This window comes from Varroa jacobsoni, unplaced genomic scaffold, assembly GCF_002532875.2.
Source record: "Varroa jacobsoni isolate VJ856 unplaced genomic scaffold, vjacob_1.0 scaffold_1201, whole genome shotgun sequence".
Taxonomy (NCBI): Eukaryota; Metazoa; Arthropoda; class Arachnida; order Mesostigmata; family Varroidae; genus Varroa; species Varroa jacobsoni.
Window position 1 is genome coordinate 244,013 of NW_019214103.1, and position 22,507 is coordinate 266,519.

General features: G+C 40.4%; 2 protein-coding genes across 2 annotated transcripts; both read right to left on the reverse strand.

The window, feature by feature from the left end:
* Window positions 1–727: 727 nt before the first annotated feature.
* On the reverse strand, window positions 728–6,222 carry LOC111267578 (toll-like receptor Tollo). The gene has a single exon (XM_022845865.2). The coding sequence runs from the start codon at window positions 6,028–6,030 to the stop codon at window positions 2,371–2,373; it is 3,660 nt and encodes a 1,219-aa protein (XP_022701600.1). The 5' UTR covers window positions 6,031–6,222; the 3' UTR covers window positions 728–2,370.
* Window positions 6,223–10,197: 3,975 nt separating this feature from the next.
* On the reverse strand, window positions 10,198–21,902 carry LOC147752516 (uncharacterized). Its single transcript, XM_086971365.1, has 3 exons — window positions 21,655–21,902; window positions 11,232–11,313; window positions 10,198–10,632 (listed from the first exon to the last, which is right to left on the reverse strand). The coding sequence occupies exons 1-3, from the start codon at window positions 21,807–21,809 to the stop codon at window positions 10,459–10,461; spliced, it is 411 nt and encodes a 136-aa protein (XP_086827491.1). The 5' UTR covers window positions 21,810–21,902; the 3' UTR covers window positions 10,198–10,458.
* Between the last annotated feature and the right edge of the window lie 605 nt (window positions 21,903–22,507).

Genomic DNA, 22,507 nt, shown 5'->3' on the forward strand with positions numbered 1-22,507 from the left:
CCCCGAGTGATCGTAGACCCTTTCCTGAAGAGCTGCCACGACGCGTTCTTTCGACTAGTGGCGTACTCTATAGCATCGTTAGAGGCTGAGTCTTTGCAGAAGAGTTCTACAAAGCCTCTGTGGTGTAACGTGGGGACAAATGTTTTTCGATGCACCAAGTTTACTACAACTAATTTGCATACCTCCTGCTACCTAAAGCTTTATTTTAATTTTAATGGTACGGTAATAGAACAATCTACCCCATAATATATTGTATATATACGGCGTATACATGATACTTTATGATAGGACTTACCACTCATAATGCTACGTTTTACAGACTAACGCAATGACGCTGTAGCCGTTCTTCGGATAGCATCAACGACGATTTCCGATCGGAGTCGCATCTGAACTACGTCCAATCGGACTACTGTCCTAGTATTACCTAACCGAAAACCATAATTCATAATATTTCATGGATACCAAATAATGACTTGCGTTAGTAGCTTTTGGCGGTACGCCAATGCCATGTTCGAAGTCCCAAATTTAGGCCTTCCGGTTAATCGTATGAGTCTTGTCGATGCTACTAAAATACGTCCATGGTGACCGAGCTGCTGAGTTGTTCAGTAATTATATCAGTCAATCGTATATATATATATACATATGACCGTCCCATTTTATCATGTAAATCGTAAGATAATTTCACTGAATAATGAAAAGGAAAATAATTTGAAATGGCGCACTCTGCTACCGAAAAGACAATTCTTTTTTATTTTTATACCACCACTTTTTTATACTCATTTACATATATCATTTACACGTTTTTGTACATCTCGTCTAGTTGGTTTTACATATATTACATTACTACCATTATGCAGTTCATAGAAGTTGGCGTTTTTCCACGGCACTGCAAATAGAGGTCTGATTATTCAGTGGTTGACTGGTTTACAGTCTTTGCGTAAATAAAAAAACGTACGTTTTTCATAAAAAAAAAAATGTATGCTGGAACTGATAAGCCGCAACGCACAAAAACACGTATATTTTTACGGTGTCTCCAGCCGCTTAGCTAACGAAAAATAACCTTCACTAAGCCTGACAAATTTTCAGATGATACAAAAAACACCTTAACATGGGAAAGAATGCCTCGGAGAAGGTCACATGTTAAAACTATTACAGCGTGTGGATTGAATAGTTTATTTGTATGTTTTAAGGCTTAATTACTGCGTGAATTCTGTCTCAACTAATTGCTTATTAGCGACATCTATCCGAAGGTTACGATGGAAGACTAACGAGCATGTCGCATTGTTACAAGTAAAAGATGCCTTGTTAACAATGGACGAACAGCAGCTTTGTGATATTATAAATACAACGAAATTTACGTTTTTGCCGGTTGCGGGAAATATTCACAATTAGATTCTGGTATGAAAAAACGTTAGCACGGTAGTAACGTATGCGGTAAACGATGATCTGTTATTTGTATAACCGTACGTTCCTCAAGAACTTGTGAAACTTCACGCTAATCTTTCTCCACTTCTGGTGAGTAATAACTGTCTCCAGAAGGGGCAGCCCATTGAAACGGTACTTCAAGATAATACAAGCTTTGTGTTCATGTGCAAGCGAATGTCTCTTTTATATTCTGGTGAAAGATCACATGGCACTGGAAATATCACAGAGATCCGTTATGATTGGCCATCGTTGCCGAGTCCATAACTAATTGTGTCTTCGTCTGTCTTCGACGTTGTACCTGCTCTTTTCGAATGATCCGTTGTGTCAACGGACAAAGGACATGAAATGTGTATATCTATATATATCTGGTTATTATAAGCCAAAAGTAATAATTAGGACAAAAACTCGAATGCTACAGTAGACCATTTCGCATGTCCGTAGAACTTATGTGACAAGCGTTGTACACATACCGATCACTTCTGGGAACTTGTTTAGCTTAATTTTTATCGTACACAATAATATTGATTTCTACAGCAATTAATGAATATCCTGTCCTTAAAAAAAGCCTTGTCTCTCTACATGCGTTCGGAAGGCCCAAGTAATAATGAAAGATTTTCTTCATTCTGATCGCTGTCGTTGTATATCGGCTTGTTTATATTGGCGGATGTATTTACAGTGGTCAACAATGCCGGTCGTAAGGGTCCATCAAATTGAACCGTTTGTTTTTGAACTTAGCTAGACTCTCTTGATAAACTTTACGAATCGCTACTTATATTCAGGCCAATGTGTTCGATCTTTGTAAGCCATTTGATCCAAACTCAGTCATTCCGACCGTGACGGCCTTAAGTTGACGAGCACTGCTGACAAACCTAGTGCACAGCTAAATACCTTTTGTGTACTGCCTGAAATGAAAGAATAGTCCAGCAACTGTTACTACCTCTCTTGTCAAATATATGCGGCGACCAAGTTGAGGTCTGACCTTATGGCTTTGTTTCGGTGTCGCACGTCTGGCATTGCGTAGCGCAGCTTGTTCCAGAAATCCTTCTCGCCCCAGTGCAGAAACGTGCTATGTTTAAGCCATGCACGAATATCTGGATCTAGCTCACGGTAGGAAACCCGGCCGAGGAATATCACGACCAATTTGTGATGACTATTGTTAAGTACTTCGAGGTGGGCAGACTTAAACTCGTGGCGGCAAGACCCGTTCTTGAGAAAGTGTTCCGATAAGACGACAATGGTTCCCCGGGAGCTGTCCACTGCTTCCCGAATAGCCTCTTGTAGGTACGTGCCCGTATGTGACAAATCGCGGTAATGCAAACAGAGGCGGTACGGCGGCCTGCCACATTCCAGCTCTGGAGCCAGTACCTGAGTTACAAATGCCTCGTCTTTTTTACTATACGACACAAACGCGTCAAATAGCTTATCTCCCTCGGCGGAGGCCCGGTGGAACATACGTACCCCGTAGCGGCTGAATAGACACACACTAATCCGGCGACGAGAAGGGGTCAGTACGATGGCGATGATGAATAAAGCGAACAAAACAACGCCTCCTATTATGAAGGCAACGGACAGAAAGTCTTCTATGCGTCGAATCTGAAATTGTGGCTGAAATTGTGGAATCGTCACATTTGGAAGTCGATGACAGTCGATCATATTCGGTTCCCACAGAGGTAACGTTCTTGTTGCATTGTACACACACGTCATCTGGAAGAGGTCACAGGCCGTGTTCTTGTGAGACACGATAAATTGAGCAAGTTCTTCAGTGAAATAGCAGTTGCATGACCAAGGATTAGCCGCGAGATAGATCTCGGTAAGGCGTGGATTACAGTGCAAGCTCCAAAGAGACATATCAATTAATCGATTGCGGTCCAAACGTAAAACCTCGAGACTTTGAAGTTCTGCAAACGTACTGTTATCGATGTAATGAAGCCTATTGTTTGATAGGTATAATTCAACAAGTTTCGTTAGTCCATTGAACTCATGCCCGCTAAATACTGAAATCTGGTTGTCTTCCAGATGGAGTACACGCAGTTGCCGAAGGCTGGCAAAAGACTGATTCTTAATCGACACTATATTTGAATTGTTTAGAAAAAGAACCTTCAGACTTCCCATATTTACGAATAAATGCGGATAAAGAGTGGGAATTTGATTGCCATCTATATACAATTCACTAACTTCAATTGGTAGCTCTTTTGGTATGACACCCTGATTGCGGCCGCCACAATCAACGATATTGGTTTGCCACGATTGGTCATGGAAACAGCTGCAGTTGTCCGGGCAGACCATCCGACAGTCGCAGGCCTCAAATTCACAACAATCGCATACTGAAAAACAGTGGCTCTTGATTTCACAGAGAAACTCGGCCGACTTCGCTTTGACTAAAGGTAGTATCCGAGTTCGTTTCGAGAAGCCAAGCTTACACATGACGCTCGATAGATCATCGATACGAGGATATAGTCTTGGATAAGCACTATGCATCGAAGTGATGATTTGCGTCGAAAAGTTTTGCAGTCCCTGTAACCATTCCATGCGACAGTCGCACAAGTATGGATTATTCGCTATTTTGAACTCAGGAAACGGCTGACGGCTGGGTGACGCGCTTAAACAAAGGGTGCTCATGCTGAGCACCTGTAGCTGATTGTGCGTTAAATCGACACGAGCCAGATTTGGTTTCTCCAGAAACGTGAATGGCTGAATACGTTGTAGATGGTTGTGTGTCAGGAAGACGTTTTCAATGCTGTTTGGTAATGACGATGAGTTAAGGAAAGTAAGTCTGTTGAACGACGCATCGATGGTACGTAGTTTCAACACATGCTCTAAACCGTAGTAGTTGCCAAGAGCTTCAATTTGATTGTTATGAATATCGAGCCATTGAAGACCTGCTGGAACCATTGCATAGTCAAACCATCGGATGCAGTTCACCGAAATATTGAGCATGATTAAGTCATGAAGGCTAGTAAATAGGCTGCTTACATCATGAATAATGTTTGAGTCTAAACGAAGAAAATATAAATTAGGTAGATTATCAAAAGCCCCTTTTTCAATAGCTTGAATGTTGTTACGGGCCAAATAGAGAATTCGTACAGATGGCAAATTATTAAAAGCACCCTTTCTAATGCTCCGGATGTTGTTTCCTACGAAATCCAAAGCAAACAATCTCGTAAGACCTTGGTATGGGGCATTTGTTATATCCTGAATATTGTTATCCGATAAATTGAGCGAATTTAACATGTTTAACACTGACACAGCTTGGGGAACAACAATCAACCTGTTTCCTGCCAGGCTTAACTCCTGAAGCATCGACATGTCCTGAAACGCATCGTCATAAATGTTTTCCACGTAATTCCCGTCCAGGTGAAGTGCAGTAAGCGACAAACCGAGGCCAAACATCATACGAAAGCCAATGTGCTGAAGGCGATTATTGCTTAGTACCAGCGACTGTAACATGCTAAGACCCTGAAACGTGCCGTTGGCAACGTGCTCAATCAGGTTATTCTGCAGTTGAAGTATCTGTAGACTTTCCAACGCGTGGAATACACCAGACTTAAGGCTTATCAGCCGGTTGTGGCTAAGGTCCAGCTCCCTGAGTCGTGTCAGGTTTGAAGAACCGTCAGGATTTCCAAGCCAACTCATCGATGACAGTTGATTGTACGCCAGGTCCAGTATGCTCAATTCCTTTAACTCACTTAACAAAGCTGGTGACAATGCACTTAATGAGTTGTTTCGTAGATATAGCTCTAGTAGGCGTGGCGTCGGTCGGAAGAGAGCCGCTGGAAGGGCTACCAGCACATTGTGGGCCATATCAAGATGTAAAAGTTGGGCAAGACCCCTCAAAGCGGTCGGTTCTGCTCTGGCTAGTTGATTATGATCCAGACGTAGTTCTTCTAGGCGAGTAAGGGACGCGAAGCCACGTTCGGGTAGCGCCTTTAGCTGATTGAAGCCAACGTCTAATCTAGTGACCATAAGGCTGCAACTTGTCACAGAGGAAAGACCCATATTTGACACGTCTGCAAATTTATTTCCTGTCAAATTGACGAACCGAAGATGGTTAAGCCCACATAGAAATTTATTCGGGAGCCACTCAATATTGTTCTCACTAAAGTCAAGCGATATAAGCTGTCTAAGCGGTAGAAGAGTTTTTGGTGATACCGAAAGCGACAAATGGCTTCGTTCTGTGTTGAGCGTTTTTACAGTGAGGTTTTTGAGACCCTCGAGCCCTTGAAATGTCTTAAGCGGCAGTCTGTCGAGATGGCAATTTTCTATGCTGAGCGACTGTAAATTGCGTAGGTGTTTGAATGAGCCTTCAAGCAAACTATTCGTATGAGATATCTGCACGCTGGCATCCGTACAACGAATAGATAAGCGCACATTGTAACCCGGCATGATTAGTGAATAGTTTATTGGATTCGGTTTTCCCTGTAACGTTGTTAAATTGCACGTCACAGAGAGGGTAGTGGAGTTTATCGAGATTGGCTCCCAAACGCAATTTTCGACACAAACGTAGTGGGCACCTGCGCCCATATTTAAACTGCACCATAGCAATACGCAGGTTATAACGGTAGTCACAAGTGTCGAGAAAATGTCCCTTGGACTATGCCTTTCCATTGTTGGGTTTAATAGCTAAGGGATACACAACACAAATGTTGCTGAGTTATACCTCGAAGGAAAGCTTCGCGTATCGTCTGCGTTATCTGGTTATGATCACCGATTCGCTATATCCGACTGGTAACATTGTCTAGCCGCAAGACTGAAGCCAAACTTGGAAGATAGAACGTTGCAAGGTACTCGTAATCGAGCGGTAAGTCACAATTCTAACATCATCAATCATGTTTAGCTGGACGCGAGCTTTTCGTCTATACAATTAGTTCTATTTAACATTAAATCGAGGTGTTAAATTTGCATTGTAACTGCGGCACGACACCATCCACTACACAGCGATCGCACGACTGGCGCGTTCAATCGTAAGGTCGAGTCACGGCTCCGCTTTCCCAATGTGGAAAGAGTCAATGAATTGGAAAAAGTGAGCGAGCGTGATACTGTGTGTGCATGGGACAAAGTCTTGCCGGTCGATTTTTTTTTTTCTTATCGTGATAACTCAGTATGTAACGTATTTATTATTATTCGGATCGTTTAATATTGAAAGTCGTTGTTCTCGTGGTCCAGCTGTAACAGCTTGATTATTATTCAGATCGAATAGATAATAATAAGGACTGACTCTTTTACAGTAAAATAGTTCAAAACAGGTGGTCCAACGACCCAGTAGCATAAGCCAAAGTCAATGCACTACTTTATAGGCGCTTTGTTGGTTGAGGTTAGTTGTGGCGGCCGAGAGTCGTGGGTACTTTCCAAGCTCGGCGCTAGAGCATATTATCAGCATCTGAACAAGGACAACACGGGCGTAAAGAGGCCCACTTCAAAATCATTTCGGTTCTAGTAGGGGCACTGAACTTAGGGTATAGATGGCTTCGGCACCAACCAATCAAATCAAATAAAACTCAAGCCAATAGGTAATACTTAAAAATAAGTGTATGCATTTAAATAATAATAGTGAAGGGAAAGTGACGACAGTCGTATGTCGAACGAAAATGCCCTCGAATGCTTGACTTACTCCAGTGCGTTTTTACGCTAGCTTAATTTTGTGTTTTTTAATAGCTTAATTTCGAAACTGATCAACAGTGGTAGTAGTAGTAGTAGTAGTAGTAGTAGTAGTAGTAGCAGTCGTCCGTCTGTGCCGTTTGTTAAACAAAAAAGCCAAACAAACCGTTGGGTTAACGGTCTTTGTTCTTACAGGTAATGCAAGGAGAATTACCTGATGCCAACAGCAGTATTAACCGGATGTCTTGTAGGTGTATATAATTCGGTTTGATATCATGAGATGTCCACTATGTACGAGACGCTAAATTTGTTTAATAAATATATCAATTAAAAAACGAAATTTACTCCGGACAGTTATAACGATAACACTGCCAGTGGTCACTGTTCTTGCAAAACAATGAATTTAACCGGCCTCGTATCCCAGCGGAGAAAACTGCTATCTAGTGCAAGAACCTAGCGAGCATGTTCCTGAATCGGCTATAAATCGAATCTCTAAGCTGAGATGTTTCAGTATAAAACGATAAGCCAAAAGGCGTTCCTTCTATTATACTTGTTCACAGTATAGAACAACGTATGTACCTACTACTTTTCAAGTTGTAGCCAGGTAACTTTATACAATAGATGATCATTGACGAAAACTGTGCTCCTAAAAAAAGGACAAATACTGATTTCTAACGTACTTGTAACTTCGTATTTGTTACCAGAACAATCTGATGTGGTACTGTGGTGCTTGGAGATGTACGCTGTCGCCAGTTTACCTATTACAGTAAATATTACTTACGATATAAAAACTTGTCGACAAGCGATCCGGTCCCACATTTTGACGCTATACAAACTTGACGTCATAGTTCGTGCATTTGTAAATAAAATGGCACTGCAGCTCTTTTCTAACTATTCAGTGATTACAATTGAATATAGTTATGACAAAAACAGAGCGTGACAAAACCGGAGCCTTCGTGTGAAAAAGCAAATGAGCCTCTAGTATTTGGTCGACTGGGTAATTTGGTCTAATGTTAGTTTTTGCGTGGCTCTAGAGACAGAGATACCTCAGTAATACCCGTTGCCGAGTTTATCACTGTATTTGCAAAATACGGAAGATTACTTAAAAAAAAATGCATGTACTATGTATCCAATCGACCAGTTGATAGCACCTTGACGTTCTCACTAAGAGGGGTGACAACGGAGTTTGAATTGAGTCTGGATTACAATACCCCATCACTCAAGTCAGGAGTGCGTTTTGATGACATATAGATCATCATGAGCTTCACTGAGGTGAGAAGTCCAATATTTAACACATTCTTCTACAATTCAATTCATATTTAACCCGATGCAGATTTAACCGTGATACTAGGATAACCAGCATTCAATACGATATCCCCGCAAGTGATCTTTCGAATTGTTCGTCCATAAAAGCAGGTAAACCATTGTTCAATAATATTACTGTTTTTGAGGTCAAGCAGGCCTAGCAGAATAAAAAAAAAATCAAGATATACATTGAGGCCATGCTGTTGTCTGCATATCATATTTCTGAACAATAATCTCAGTGAAGGTTGCTGAAAATTAAATTTGTTATAAAAATATATAACATATTTTGTATATAAAAACATAGTTATAGATGATTATGACGATAATATGAAGCTTTATAGCTATCTGTAGTCCACTTTACCTACACATTGTTAGTACTCGTTTATACAAAATCCTCTGAAGTTCCCTCATTCGAACTATCTCATACTTCGGAAGTAAGCCGCCTAAGCAGTATATCTGAGAGGGCTTCCACTGATGACTTTCGTACATAATATACATTACACAATCAGGCGGAGAAAAAAGCATTCGCTCATCCGCGAACTAATGTGTACCGTCTATGTAGGCACCATAAATAGCCGAATAGGGATTAGAAAAATGGGAAAACTACAAGACAGATATCAGCCTCCATAGATAAGTAGCTAAACAAACAGCTTGTATATATTTTAAATCCAGGCAGCGAATAACGTTTACAGTTCTGAATAAGTGCCGCGCTCAGTGAAGACTTAGAAACGCAGGCTGCACGTTTCGTCAAAAAAAGCCCATTCAAATGGAAACGTATTACGTACGTATAAACATTCCCTCAGTGCATGGTTTAAAACATTTTTTTAATTGTATTCATTAATATACGATTATTGTGTTTCGTGGCCATTATTTTCAAGAAATTTTGAAAAATTGTAAAGTAATTTTCTAAAATGACTAGAAATTTATTTGGAAGATTTAATTGCGAAAAAAAAAAAAAAAAAAGCATTTCTTGGCCAATATCTATATCATCGATAAGTCAAAAAATAGCTCATGATACAAGACTTGAAAGTACCGCCGCCATATTTTGTTCAAAACGATCGTAAGATTTGATTGGAGCTTTCGTGTCCTGTCGGACATACTGTTGTCTTGACGAATGGGTCATCTTCGAGCTGGTGTGAGTACTAACAATGTTATAATACTATCATCCCAAGCTGCATCCATAAGTAGTATTCGCACTAAAGTTGGCTTGTTTAACCTTAGTTATTAGTTCGGAGCAATCCTTTCAGCTCTACTGATGCGCACAAATTGAACATGACCAATTATAGACCCTCCTGTATGGTATCCACAACAAAAGGCCGAATAGATAGAGGACATTCAATAGGAAGTCGACGGCTCCGACAGCAATGGTGTTGTTTCAGCGATCCTGTAGGCTTTATCTGTGGCGCTGTGTTTACTATAGGCCTTTTTCGACTCACTAATTGCTATTGTTTTCGCAATTCGAGCGATTCAAATACAGATAAGGAGCCGTAAATTTTTATGCCAGCGCAAATGGAACAATATAGCGTAGCAGTCGATCAGAACGTCGAGCACGACAAACCAGGTCGACAAAACAATTATCGTCAATCATTGCACCGGGTGAGTAAGGCATCGGTTCTTGGGGAAATGGTAGAGAGCTTCCTCTAAAGCAGTAATGACAACAACGATAGTAGCAGCTGTTTGATTGCGATGTCCGATTGTTATGTGGGTACATAGTCGAAATGGTTCGTCTGTGACCGCTGAATGAAGAAGTTGGTTTGCCAGACAACTTTATCGCCGAATACTATGAAAGTAGGAACAATTAAGGTTAAAGTCCCAGCGTTTCCCCTGCCACCTGTTACCTTTCCTGATGTTCCCAGATGAATGGTACAAGAATTATTACTGAACTAATATATATTTGTGAAGAACTTGGCCGGAAACTGAATATGTAGTGGCTAGCAACTAGGGTATTTAGTTTCCAACCGTCTCCGGACTGGCAGCGGTTGCTTATATTCCTGACCGTAACGTTCAGCCACCGCTACTACTTATGTCGCGTGCGCGCAGCATTCGCGTATTCCCTTCGTAACTCCATATGCCAATGGTATCTCATCCTGGCATTGACCACCTCGCCGGATTCTTCAAACTGTCCTGGAACTCTCATGCTTTCGTTAATCGTCGCAGAACGCCCCCGGCATGTTTCTTTTTAGAGTCATTATGCTCCACGTCTGGCGACTTCGTGCGCTCTACTAGCGCTTGCTCCGCGTGCGGTACGCGTGTGATCTCCGGCCGTTCGTCAACTAGTTGATGGAGGACTAAGATGTTGATCGGACGCTGAAAATACATCAGGGATCCGAACTGGTAACTGTCTGCTCTTCACCGTAACTAGAAGTTTATATATATATATATATATACATGTATATGTATCAAATGTTCCTTGCATAATAAGTCTGATCAAAACCATTTACTAGAATTTTTCATAGGGTTCAAATAGTACAACCTACGTACCAGAGCCATCAAAGCTTAAGATCTATATTACGGAGGTCGAATGTGGGGTTTATCTGCAGCGGTTAGACCAATTTCTGCAGAGACCCCTGCCCACAAGTTCCTTGTTCCTCTCTTAATGTTCACCTCAAACGAGCCCAGAGCTTCATTCAACGGTACTATAGGCTGATAATAGAGAGTGACCACCAGACCATCAGGCTGGGGTCACCTTAGTCAACTGTTCCTCTTTTCCAGTCGAGATAATTCCGTGCATGGGGGCTGCTGCCCTTCAGTGTGTCCTCTGAGCCTGAGCACAAAACGTCATCTATCCCGACCTTAACGCTGCTTAGATGAAATCTCAAAAAATTTTATTTGTAAGATAGATCTACGACAAATAAACTCAAGAAAATAAGTCAATTATCGAGCGCTTTTGGCTGAATTTCACATACCTTATTTGCTCGACTTATATTTCTCTCCCAATGTCGTGATGCACTTCGAAACATACATAGTTTAAAAATAATGGTCCGTGGCCTGAAAAGGAAGTGATTTGGTTTTAATCATACTTGAATCTAATTGAAAAATTTTCCTAAATGATGAAGTATCTATAATTAGCTAAATTGTGTTGAATTTCTTTTAATTATTAATGAATGAAAAGATTCGTTCTACTATGTACTGTATACTTGGCTTGATTCGTGCCTTAGAAGTGTCGATTCGAAACGCGTATTTGTTTGGAACAGTTTTTGATTAGAAGCAAGATAATAGCTGAGTTGCTATTAACTCTGATTTTCTTTTCCTTATGATCATTGATACAATGTCAATTATTCAAAAAAATCAACTAAGGCACGTTAATAAAATAATGCATGTTTTTTTCATATCAACGTACAACCTGATTTTAAGTGTAATCCTAAAAAACGTGATATTCTTCTATTTTAACTATTACAAAATATCCGTCCTTTTTACATCTAAAGTTTTCTTTCTTTTCTTCTACCAAAAAACAGTGTGATCCTCTAGTCATAAGATCCTATCGTCATATATCGATGAGCTCGACAGGTGATGAGATTCCAATTGAAAAATATCTAAAGCAGTTATGCTGTTAGATGATAGAACATAGGGGCTGCATACAACCGTATGGAAGACAAAAACATCAATACCCAGGGAGATCGCAGCAGATAGAGCAGGCCCAGTAGCGAACGGCATTGGTGGTTGTTACACGTCATTAATAAGCAAATGTCTATATTCTGTAGATGAGTTCATTCTACACAGTCGGTTCTAATATGAATAAAGAATTCGATTATATGCAAGTTGAGAGATTTGTAAATTAAATCCTACCATAAAAGAACGCCCTACGCTTTAAGCAAATGCCCTGCGGGCTTCGGAAAGACAAACTGTTACGATGGGCCCTATTCGTTCCCAGGAATAGCAAAATAGTAGTTCTTACTTCTGGCTGATCTCATATTGTAAGCATTATTACTACTACGCTTCTTATTAGTAGTACAATTATTACCAGTTGAGACTATCCTTAGAGCTAAGACAGTAACCAGTCGTAGCAAGAAAACATCCTGGAAAAGCTGTATTTGTGTGTGTTTGTTTTCGATTCCTGTCGTTGACAAGTGAACTGACAAAGAAGCACGCTCTTATATTTAGGCTTGTTAGCGAGATGGTCACTGGCACAATCAGCTCTCTTGACTGTGGGGTCTGCGAAGAAGTCTGCCGGGAGTGGGGATACTGATCAACTCATTTCCACACGCTTAGGCCCAAAATGAAAAAAAAAACAAAACATCTTTGTAGAGGACGACAACGAAACTTGAGTGGACGACCAACTACGCGATAAGAGCCTCAACAGAGCTTTCCCTGCTAGCGACACGTTCATTTGTCGTCAAGGCAGAGTGATGAGGAACAAAGTGCGACGAAACAGGGCAAAAACGAAAGCTGTATTGTAACCACGCAAATTGGCCCAAAAAAGCTTAAGAATGGACGAGTATTGAGCCCAGCATTCTACTGGACCTCAGTCGACAGCTCCCTTTGACTTCGCCCTGTTGTCAAGCAAGTTTATTCCTTCTAATCCTTCCGTGGGAAATTGTACGCTATCTAACAGATGGTGGCCTGTTGCAACAAATACCTATTCGTACGTCACTGTTAGGCAGTCTGCACCTAGCAGGATAATTTATGATATGGGTACGTGTCTGTGGCGGTCTTCACTTCGTTAATTATTTCGTACTGGTATTAATTGCTACATATTTGCTCATAATTTTGAAGCTTCCATGAAACAGCCGATTTAGCTGTTTTGGAAGGAATACAAACTTTTTCTATGCACTCTGCTGGGCTATTTGAAGTGTAAACAACAGACCTAATCGCTGTATTTGCCTTTGCTGCTTGTCAATAGCAATGAACATTAGGGAAATATACATATAAGCCTTGCCGGTGCAACTAATGTCAAGTCAGAGGATCACAACTGGTCGTAGTCTATGGTAAGTATTAGGAAATGCAGAAATGGAAGGTAATGACTTTACTGAACTAGCACAACGCTCACCTGTCGTAAGATTGCTTTTCATAGAGGTCGAAGATTATGTCACAAAGCCCCTTGACATTTTTCATAACCCGTTTTTAAAACATGTGGGTTGTGTGTATGGAAGGACAGACAAAACTTCAGCTAGATATTTGTTATAATAATTCGTTATTAATAACATCCTTTCTTCATTTATGAATGGCCTGAAACACTGATCCTGCAAAACACTAAGTAACATTTTCTAATATAGATACAAGATCATATACGCAGCAAGCTCTTGTAGCAGTGGGACAAAACATATTGGAACATCGGTCAGTTGCAATACTTTGCATCAAGCCAACCTCCTGGAAAATTTCTTACCGATAAGGGCGACTTCGGACACATTTTGGATGAAACCCAGAATCTTAACGGCAACATTATTTCGAACTTGCATCTTATAAAACGGTTTTCGCTGATAATATCCAGTTATTATAACAACACATAGTTATTATAAAGTATGCTTCTGTGCCCAATACTTCTTGCTAATCGCAATTTCAAAAGTAGTTCGAATAATTTGTGTTTCCTCCATTGTGAACCTCCTGGAATGCAGATATTCAAGCAGTATTTTTTATCTATCAGCTACATAAATATAACGACGAGAGAACGCTGATGACTCTCAGCGAATTGCATTATATTATGTGGAACTCAACTGCGGCGGAGTCCAGAAACGATCGCACGCATGGCCTCGTAACCTTATTTGCTGTTCCAAATGTTTGCGTTACGCCCAGTGCGTCCTGCACATGGCCTTCTGAGTTTATATTTTCCGAGACGCCTTTGCCTCAAGCGTTCTCACCAGGGGTGGGTGGGTGGGGGTGCAGTTGTTGTATGTCTGTCTGTCTGCTTGTCCTGCGGTTTCTAAAAGTGTATACACTAACGCTGGTTTGGCAAACGAATCCCCACAACTCAACAAGTATCTACAATACACTGTTAGAAGAGCTGTGAAAGTTGCGCAGTTAAACTATTTTGCTAACTACTGCTTCTCTGCTATGATACTATCAAAATTCTCCATAATTTTGTCATTCGATTCGATATTTCCCATGGGAAAGCTCGTTAGTTATTTTAGCTTAGAGTAGAAAACCTGTCTAGTATAAAAGGAGGATACGCGGAAATAAAGTGTGTGTCGGAGATATCAAAGGATCACCATTTTCGTAAATAAAATGTTTTGTGTGTTGGCATACGCGTGTGTAATCACAAAAAGAATCAATATAATGAATGCCGGAACTAGAAAAATTTTTAGCGTATGATATAGCTGTTTTTAGTGGAATCATGACATCATCAGGGTAACTTGACGATTTTCATATTATATAAGCTGATAATGAGAGTTAGGGCAAAAGTTATTAAGTCAAAATGTGTATTTGAAAACAGCCGCACACATGATTAGGTGCACAATGTGGTGATATAAATTCAACTCCATGAAACAGCGGAAGACGGTCAACGTACGAATCGTGAGCCAGGACATAGTTCTCAATTCAGCTCTTAGTAGCAACAGTCCTAATGTTTGTAATAGATAAACTGATATTTTTTTGAACAGGCTTTTCTGAATTTTTCATTTTTTGATGCCGACAAAATTTGTTGCTGAGCCACTAGAAAAACACTTCCAAAAAATATTCAGCTGTGATTTAAAATGAGAGTACATGCTGCTTAATTTGTTTGAGTTCGTCCATTTATAGGGTTCCCTTTAATTTGCAACTCCTAATCAAATATTAAAGTAAGAATTATAACAATCTTTACATTTTTCTATATACTAGATAGATAGATATTTGTCTAACACATTCTCACTCACCTATTACTTCATACAAAACAATACATCAGTCGACATAGCCACACCCCTTTTCAGTTAAATTAATGTCATATTTACTGTTCACTCGGACATGTTATCCTACTGGATTGTTTTCTCGTTTTGGCTTCAGGTTTGCTATCGGACAACGCCTCCATTAAGTCAATCACAATATTTTATAACGTCTGGGAAATTTAGTTAACAGGTCACCGTTCTTTGTCTCGTCACCAGCGAAAGATTAAGACCAAACTCTTCGCCTTAGTTTCGAGTGTTCGCTACCGAAGTCTTTAAGGTCTGGGTTTTCGAGGTCGAAGAATTGTTAACTCTGTTCCTGAAATTTTGAAGATCAAATAAGCCTAGCGGACGTCGTAGTGACATATATATGCCAAGTCAGCTTTCGGCCAATATCAACTAGACGAAACTTAAAAAGCCTATTGTCTGACCCAAAGACTAACGGTATTCAATTAGATAAGCCGACCAAATTGTTGATTGCACAACTGGCTATACTCAATTATTGTAACGTTACGTAATTACGGGACGAGATATATATATATATATACAGTTGCTTATGTATAGTTGCGTAATATATAAGTAAAAGAGTTGAAAATTCTATAGGTAACTTAGCCCCGCCGAAAACAGGAACGCAGGCGAACTGTGAAACGGGGCCTGCGTTCATAAAATGCACACAGACAAAAACACAATTTTTGGTGCTCGACTTCCGTTGTAAGAACAGCAGCTGGCAGCAACAGCAGCTGGCAGCGTAATCATCCAGATAGCGGCACATATTCGTGACTCGAACCACCGCCTAGTCGTCAGTCGCTAATGGCCCATAATAAACACGTCTTCATTCATGTACATCGCTATATGATATACGAATCAATCGGCCGACCACCGTTGTAGGCATAGTCAATTTAATAGGTTAACGTGACAGGACCTTTATGACTTTTTTTTTTGCGTGTTGGTATATTGCTATTCGCTTGTCGTGATTTAATCCTTTCTGTGTTTTCGTTTATATATCATATGTACATGTAACAGTCACATTTCACATCATCTTTGGCGAGCGTCGTTATTTATGGCTTGGAAGAGCAGCCAATTGAACTGTTAGAAAGTTTCCATTTGCATGAATGGTGAAACATTATTTTCGCGTCGTGATGTACCTTTCGCCCCCTGTTAGTTGCCTGCCTGATTGTTTGTTGCAGACCCCAAAACAAAGGGGCATAGACATAACATTTACTAAAAAGGCAACGACATGGCTATTACCACGAAGCTTCGCGTCAGAGTATCCAGTGTCCACCATGTTTGTTGTCACTATGTTACGGTGAACGGATACGATGTCTTTGGTACATTATATAATTTACTAGATATACAATGCGGCACGTTCACCGCCAAACGCAACATGCGCTCACCCATGCGCCATGTTATCAGGCTACACAGAAGTAACGATGATATTAATAAAATTGTTAATCATAACTGTGGAATAAGTTCATTTTTACTCATCAGAAACAGCATATGATATGTGCGTCAATGAAGAGTCTTGATTGCGGACGCTTAGCATACGGTAGCAGCGGCGTGTGCCATTTTTTCCGCTGGCCGCAAAAAAAGGACTTCCATTGGCACTCGTTACAGATTTATCCCTCGTAATTAAAAAGATCTTATCGAAAAATTAGTTTGCTTCAAAAATAAATTAAATACTAAATGTCTGATTTTATATATGTGAAATGGAACTTCTGTCACGAACCGATATGGGTCGATTAATCGAATTTCGCAGTGTCCTGTTGGGCACGAAAAACTCTGTCAGCAGGTAGCTTTCTCTAATTAGCTAGCAAAGGCGTATGACGTTGCTTTGCTGACCGGTCCCAGGCGGTCATCGTGGTTCACATTTGGGCAACGTTCTAACATTGGTAGATCCGCTGCCAGGTGCTCTCATCGCCATAATTTTCGCCGGAATAAAGAGATTATGAAAAGATGAACTTCTCATTGAATCGCGGACAAACACGAGCTAATCAAAATAATAGATGCCATTTTGTTGGTTAGTTTAGATTTAGGCTAGTATATATTATACGCGTATATGAAAACTTGCCACGGCATACGGAATCTAGTTATGGAAGTTTCCATTGACTTTGTGCCGTTTGCGTAAATACTATTGATTGACATTTAATCCTGAGGAAAAAAAAACACGGTAGGATATCATCGTGAAAAAGAAGCAACGATTTGTAACGAAATCAATCTGCGCATGAATAAGACAATAACAAATGGACCCTGTCTTATTCTTGTCCTATCAACTGCTGGTTCCTGCTGCATTTTTTGCAACGTTTATAAATTTCCTTCTGAAAATGGATGGATGGATGCCAGTGGGCAAAAGTAACCAGTACAGAAGTTCATATAGACAGCGAAGCTAGAAATTTGTCTGATGTTTCGCACAGGAGCCTCGTGATGATATGTCCGGCAACAAAATTAATTCTGCCGAAACATCTTTTAATGAGCGCTTAGTTAGAAGCATTTCTAAGAACGTAAAAACATATGGAGGCAGCGTTTGAGACATGTCTGAAGTGAAGAATGTTTGTGGTCTTCAGTATCAATATTGAATTTCCCTAATTCTCCTAAATATTCTAGCATGCGAAATGTAGAATTAACTTCTCAGATGTTTATACGAATTACGTAACAACCTGAGCGGTTTCATTAGGTAAGGTGTTCTTGAATCCTGACGTTGAGTTCTACGAGCGTTTGTCTTTCTTCTCTACCAGGCTTCTCTTATAATTAGTGATAATGCTAGGCTGAGATTGGAGTCTACTTGCGTTACAGTGGCTGACATGTTGTTTGCAGGAGTGGGGGAGCAAAATCCAAAGATTTAGACGAGCGTGACTTTAACTTAGCTGGGCTTTAGCCAGCCAGCCAGCCAGCCAGCCAGCCAGCTAGCTTTTGCTTGTTCATATTAAATTGTTCTACCATACTCAGCATGTGGCCATATTGGCTTGATAAACTCCGAAGTGCAGAAGCCCATAAACCTCTTTTCCGCGGCCGCTGGGGAAGCTTTCATCTCGTGGGCCGCCTCTTTGATGGCTCAGCAGCGAGTCGTTATACAGGCCTTGTTCATGAGTTACCGTCGTTGTGTTTCTTGTCATCTGTTCTATCTAATTTGTTCTTCTCTTTCTATACATACGTGGCATCGCGATATAAGGCATATATAGTAAAACACGAACGAGCGAACAATCTTTCCCAATTTCGTGTATCTGCTGTTATCGTACATGGCGGCTACGTTGCCTGCGTCTATTAGATGCTGAAGTGACTTTATCGTGCACTATTAGTTCTCATACGTTCTACTGTGTTTTCCAAAGTTTAATGCAGCTATACGACGTAACCAATCGCCCTGCTTAACGCCTGCAGAACAGTAAACTCTCTGCAAAACGGGTGAAGAATTTACTACTGCGACTATAGCTGCTAATTATGGTACACTTGAATATCGACCCGCGCTTGACAACACCTACAGCAAGACCTTTTAGACCTATCGATAATGACCTCGATATATCTATAATTATTATTATAGTTAGTTTAACTTTTAGACGACCTAAACGTAAGGTTTGTTTTTTTTTTTATATTTAATTAATTGTGTTCAGCTGTAACAAGTTCGAAGTGTACAGCTCTTTTATTGTGTTTCGACATAATTCATTTTGTCTAAGCTAACGGATAACGTTTATAAATGCAAGCTTATTCAATGCGACCTGGAGCAGGATCGTTTCGTAGACGTTTAGGTCCACCTTATTTGCTGATCTAACTCGATCGGTCTGTGTCAGTCGAGCAGTTCGTTAGCGCCTATACGGATACGATTGTAGATCATCCATAGTTTAGTTTAGGATATTTGTTGATTATCATCCTGTGTACTTCTGCTGGTCGATATCTGCACGGCAACTCGTAGCCGGTACTAATACATAGGATCCCAGATAAATCTACGTGGTTCGTTTGGTATACAACAAATTCGTGTAGTAAACTGACCCAGACTGACTGTATAGGCCCCGCCAACGTTTGGTAAGGAAATTCGGCCAGGTGCCGAAGCTGGACTCTAAGCATAGCAAACCCAATCGAGTGTGAAGAGATTCAGATGAACTCCTCATGGTGCTTTAGCATGTATGGAGTTACCGTCTATTTTGCGGTACCTCTTTCAACTTACTTGGCGCTTCGTTGTATCCGGCAACGCACTCGCATACTGCATCAAGCTACTTCGCGTCGCGCTGTTGCTAACCAATCGTTTCGATCCGGAAAATTTCGAGAACGTGGGATGGAAAGTACAATGCCATGCAGAAAGTGCAGCAAACAGGGTAAAATCCGTGAAACGAGTGCTGGACCGGCGCTCAGAGAGCGGAGCAAGAATTTTCCATAGTGTTGGTGTCCTGTGCGTGAAAGCCACTAGCAGACAAAAATACGTATAGGTGCTTTGAAAGGCCCATAGACACGGAAACATTCAGCCTATTGATGGAAGAGATTCAATGAAGTATCTCCATCCAAATTTGTGCCGACCAAGCGAATAGAGCAGTCTCGAGGGTCGTGTGCGGCATGTTTCTATGGGCAGGGTCGGCCATCCTTAGAAGAATTTGATGGGTCGTTTTCTCCCTCTAACAGAAAATACACGTTTGTTTCCGTCGTATAAATCCACACAGAATCTGAACATAGGCAGCAAATCATTATTCGAACTTCTCACTGGACACTGCCTTCGCAGAAACGGCAAAGACTAACGCGATATACTCGGTGAAAAGGTTGGTTACTGACATAATTATAGCGAACAGATTTTTTTGGAGCACTGCAAATGTATGTGTTCTTTTATCATTGAGATCTCGAACAATCGGATACTTAATAGCTGTTCGATCGATTATACCTCGACGAATATCTGCGTATAGGTGTTTGCATGGCAATATGGTTGCTAGGTAGAGATCAATGAAGAAAACTGGCAAAAGATATCGGCTTTAATGATTGCTTTTAATGATGATTTCGCTCACTATACCGCCTATGAATAGGAACACGGCAAGTCGACCCAGGCTTCACCTCAAAATCTCAAATGGTTAATCTGCCATATTGGCATCGACTAGCGCCAATTTAATAGAGGCCGTTTTTAAACTAGAAGGGGAAAAGCAAATGCGACAATCATCCCTTTAGAAATACAACCAAAAAATACACAATAAGACATTTAATATACTCACTTAATAAAGATCCAGAGTTAGCCGGATTAATTCCAAATTACTTCATAGCCTTCATGGCCACGTTTCCATATGAAGAGTTAATAAACATTCGCTAGAAAGACTAACATTTCGTGTTCAACAGCCGCGCCGCTGATAACAGAAATCCAAAACAAACGCGACATTTGAATCTAACGAAAAATATTTTGCCTTTTGTATATAATAAGTAAAGCTTTAAACCAAACACTGTGCCGAAGCGTTCCTCAAGCAGGGCATACCCCACTCCATGGGGTGACTATGTGGCGAAGCGCATATGGCAAATAGTGATTGTTTTAGCTAGCTTGTCGGCCAATCAATAGATTCGACTCAAGACACATCGGTGAAGCTCTATTCTAACTGAGTCAAATAATAGCACAATTTAAAAAAAGTGACGCGATTTTCATCCGGGCCTATTTAAAATTGGTGGCCTCGTCCTTCTCGACCTTTTCCGTCGGTTAAAAGATGTAATCATTTTGGCATTGGTTCAGAATTGGCCCCGTGAAGAACTCGGCCATTGAATTCGACAATATGGCGGCCATGAACGTGAATACAGAACCAATTTTGGCTCTATCGAAACTAACGAATTTATAGGACTGTAGTAAATATGGTGGTGGATTGTCAAGGCTTCCGTTGGCTTTCAATCGACTGACGACCGCTGACTATCGCTAGAGTATAAACCGTGTGAAATAAAACGTACGATCAAAGGACTGTTCCGCGACAACTAACATAAAGACATATTAACAATACACAGGGCCGCCACAGCTGTGCTGTTATGAGAAAAGCGTTTAGAAATGTAGAGATCAGAATAGGATGATGTAACGATGCGGGGGAGGTTTGAGAAAACCGAAAAAACATTGGGGCAACAAAGAAAGGCTGATGTCTCTCCTTGGGGTAGAGGAAACGAGTACAGATTTGTGCAATTTGAAAAATCAATGCTGTTGTTTATATTACATTTTCTTGGCACTTCTCGCTTTTTCGTTGTTATAGAAAAGTCATTACTACAAACTATTACATGTTAACAAAAAAAAATCGCTCTGGAGTTGTGCTCGAGTTGTGTGGAGTTGGTAGCAGAAATAATAGAAAGTTATTTTACCTACGATTTATTTTACTCGCTATTTTATTAGTATTTATTTACTTAGTGTCAACTATTAATTAGAAAATTATGAATAGTAAACTAGACTAAAGCTCCAATTCACTAGATCAATGCTTGTTGGCAGGAATCGATGAATAGTAAAACAGGTACAAACGTAACATTTATTGATAAAGGCTCGATTAACGAAAAATAAAGCGATTACATTCAACAAACGGCGTGTGCGTTAGCTACAGTTGATTGGACGCTACGTTACCTTAGTCGTGTTCCACAAATGCCCAACCGTCCAGCGAGTAGAAGCAAAAACGGACGTTGATTTTTTTCGTTATACAGCGTTAACCCACTGCTGGAACAATCGCAGTGCCAATTTGCAAACAACTGGATTGTGGCAAGCAGGGCCTTAGCCCACATCGACACAAGGCTCAAGACCACAAACGCCCAATTAGCTCGTTATGCGTCGTAGATCTTTGATCTGACTGGATAATAAAGGGTAAACAGGTAGTGTTTTTTGCTATGTGCGTTTTTGATGCCACTTCTCCTGCGATCGCCGCTATCATTATTTATCATTTCTATATATTAGTAAAAATAACAACAACAACAACAACAAAACCATTATACATAGTTCAAACCCGAACATGCTTAGATGGGTATTATTTTTGTTTATAATACGATCACTTTTCGAAATTATTCTTCTCTGCGCTATTATATAAAAAAAAATTATTCAAGACAATATTTACTGCTACAGATCGTCAATATATTTTAGATAGCCTTAATTATTCCGTACCTATTTCTTAGACGATAACGATTTCACTGACTCATCATAATGGTCACGTTCGCTGAGGATGAATTGGGTTTTTGTAGATACGAAATCAGATTCAGGGCTCCGTTGAGCGTTTTTGTTGATGATCCCAAGCTAACTATCCGCTATGGCGTCAAAATATATCTAAACTACAACGATCTATTGATCAAAAAGGTGAGGGCAGGAGCTTTATGTACATTAGGTTCACAACAAAATTATCCAGTGTCTATATCTATCAAGCGTCAAATCGAGACAGCTTAGATAAAGGAAGTGGCGGAACGGTTGTATAAAGCTAAAAAACAAGACCGGA

Coding starts and splice junctions, on each gene's coding strand:
- LOC111267578 (XM_022845865.2), bottom strand. CDS start 6,030: ATGGAAAGGCATAGTCCAAGGGACATTTTCTCGACACTTGTGACTACC.
- LOC147752516 (XM_086971365.1), bottom strand. CDS start 21,809: ATGTGGGCTAAGGCCCTGCTTGCCACAATCCAGTTGTTTGCAAATTGG. Junction 11,314..21,654: donor ATTTGTGGAACACGACTAAG/GTAACGTAGCGT, acceptor CTTCCTTTTCAG/GCCACGGACCATTATTTTTA. Junction 10,633..11,231: donor ATATAAGTCGAGCAAATAAG/GTATGTGAAATT, acceptor ATGTATTTTCAG/CGTCCGATCAACATCTTAGT.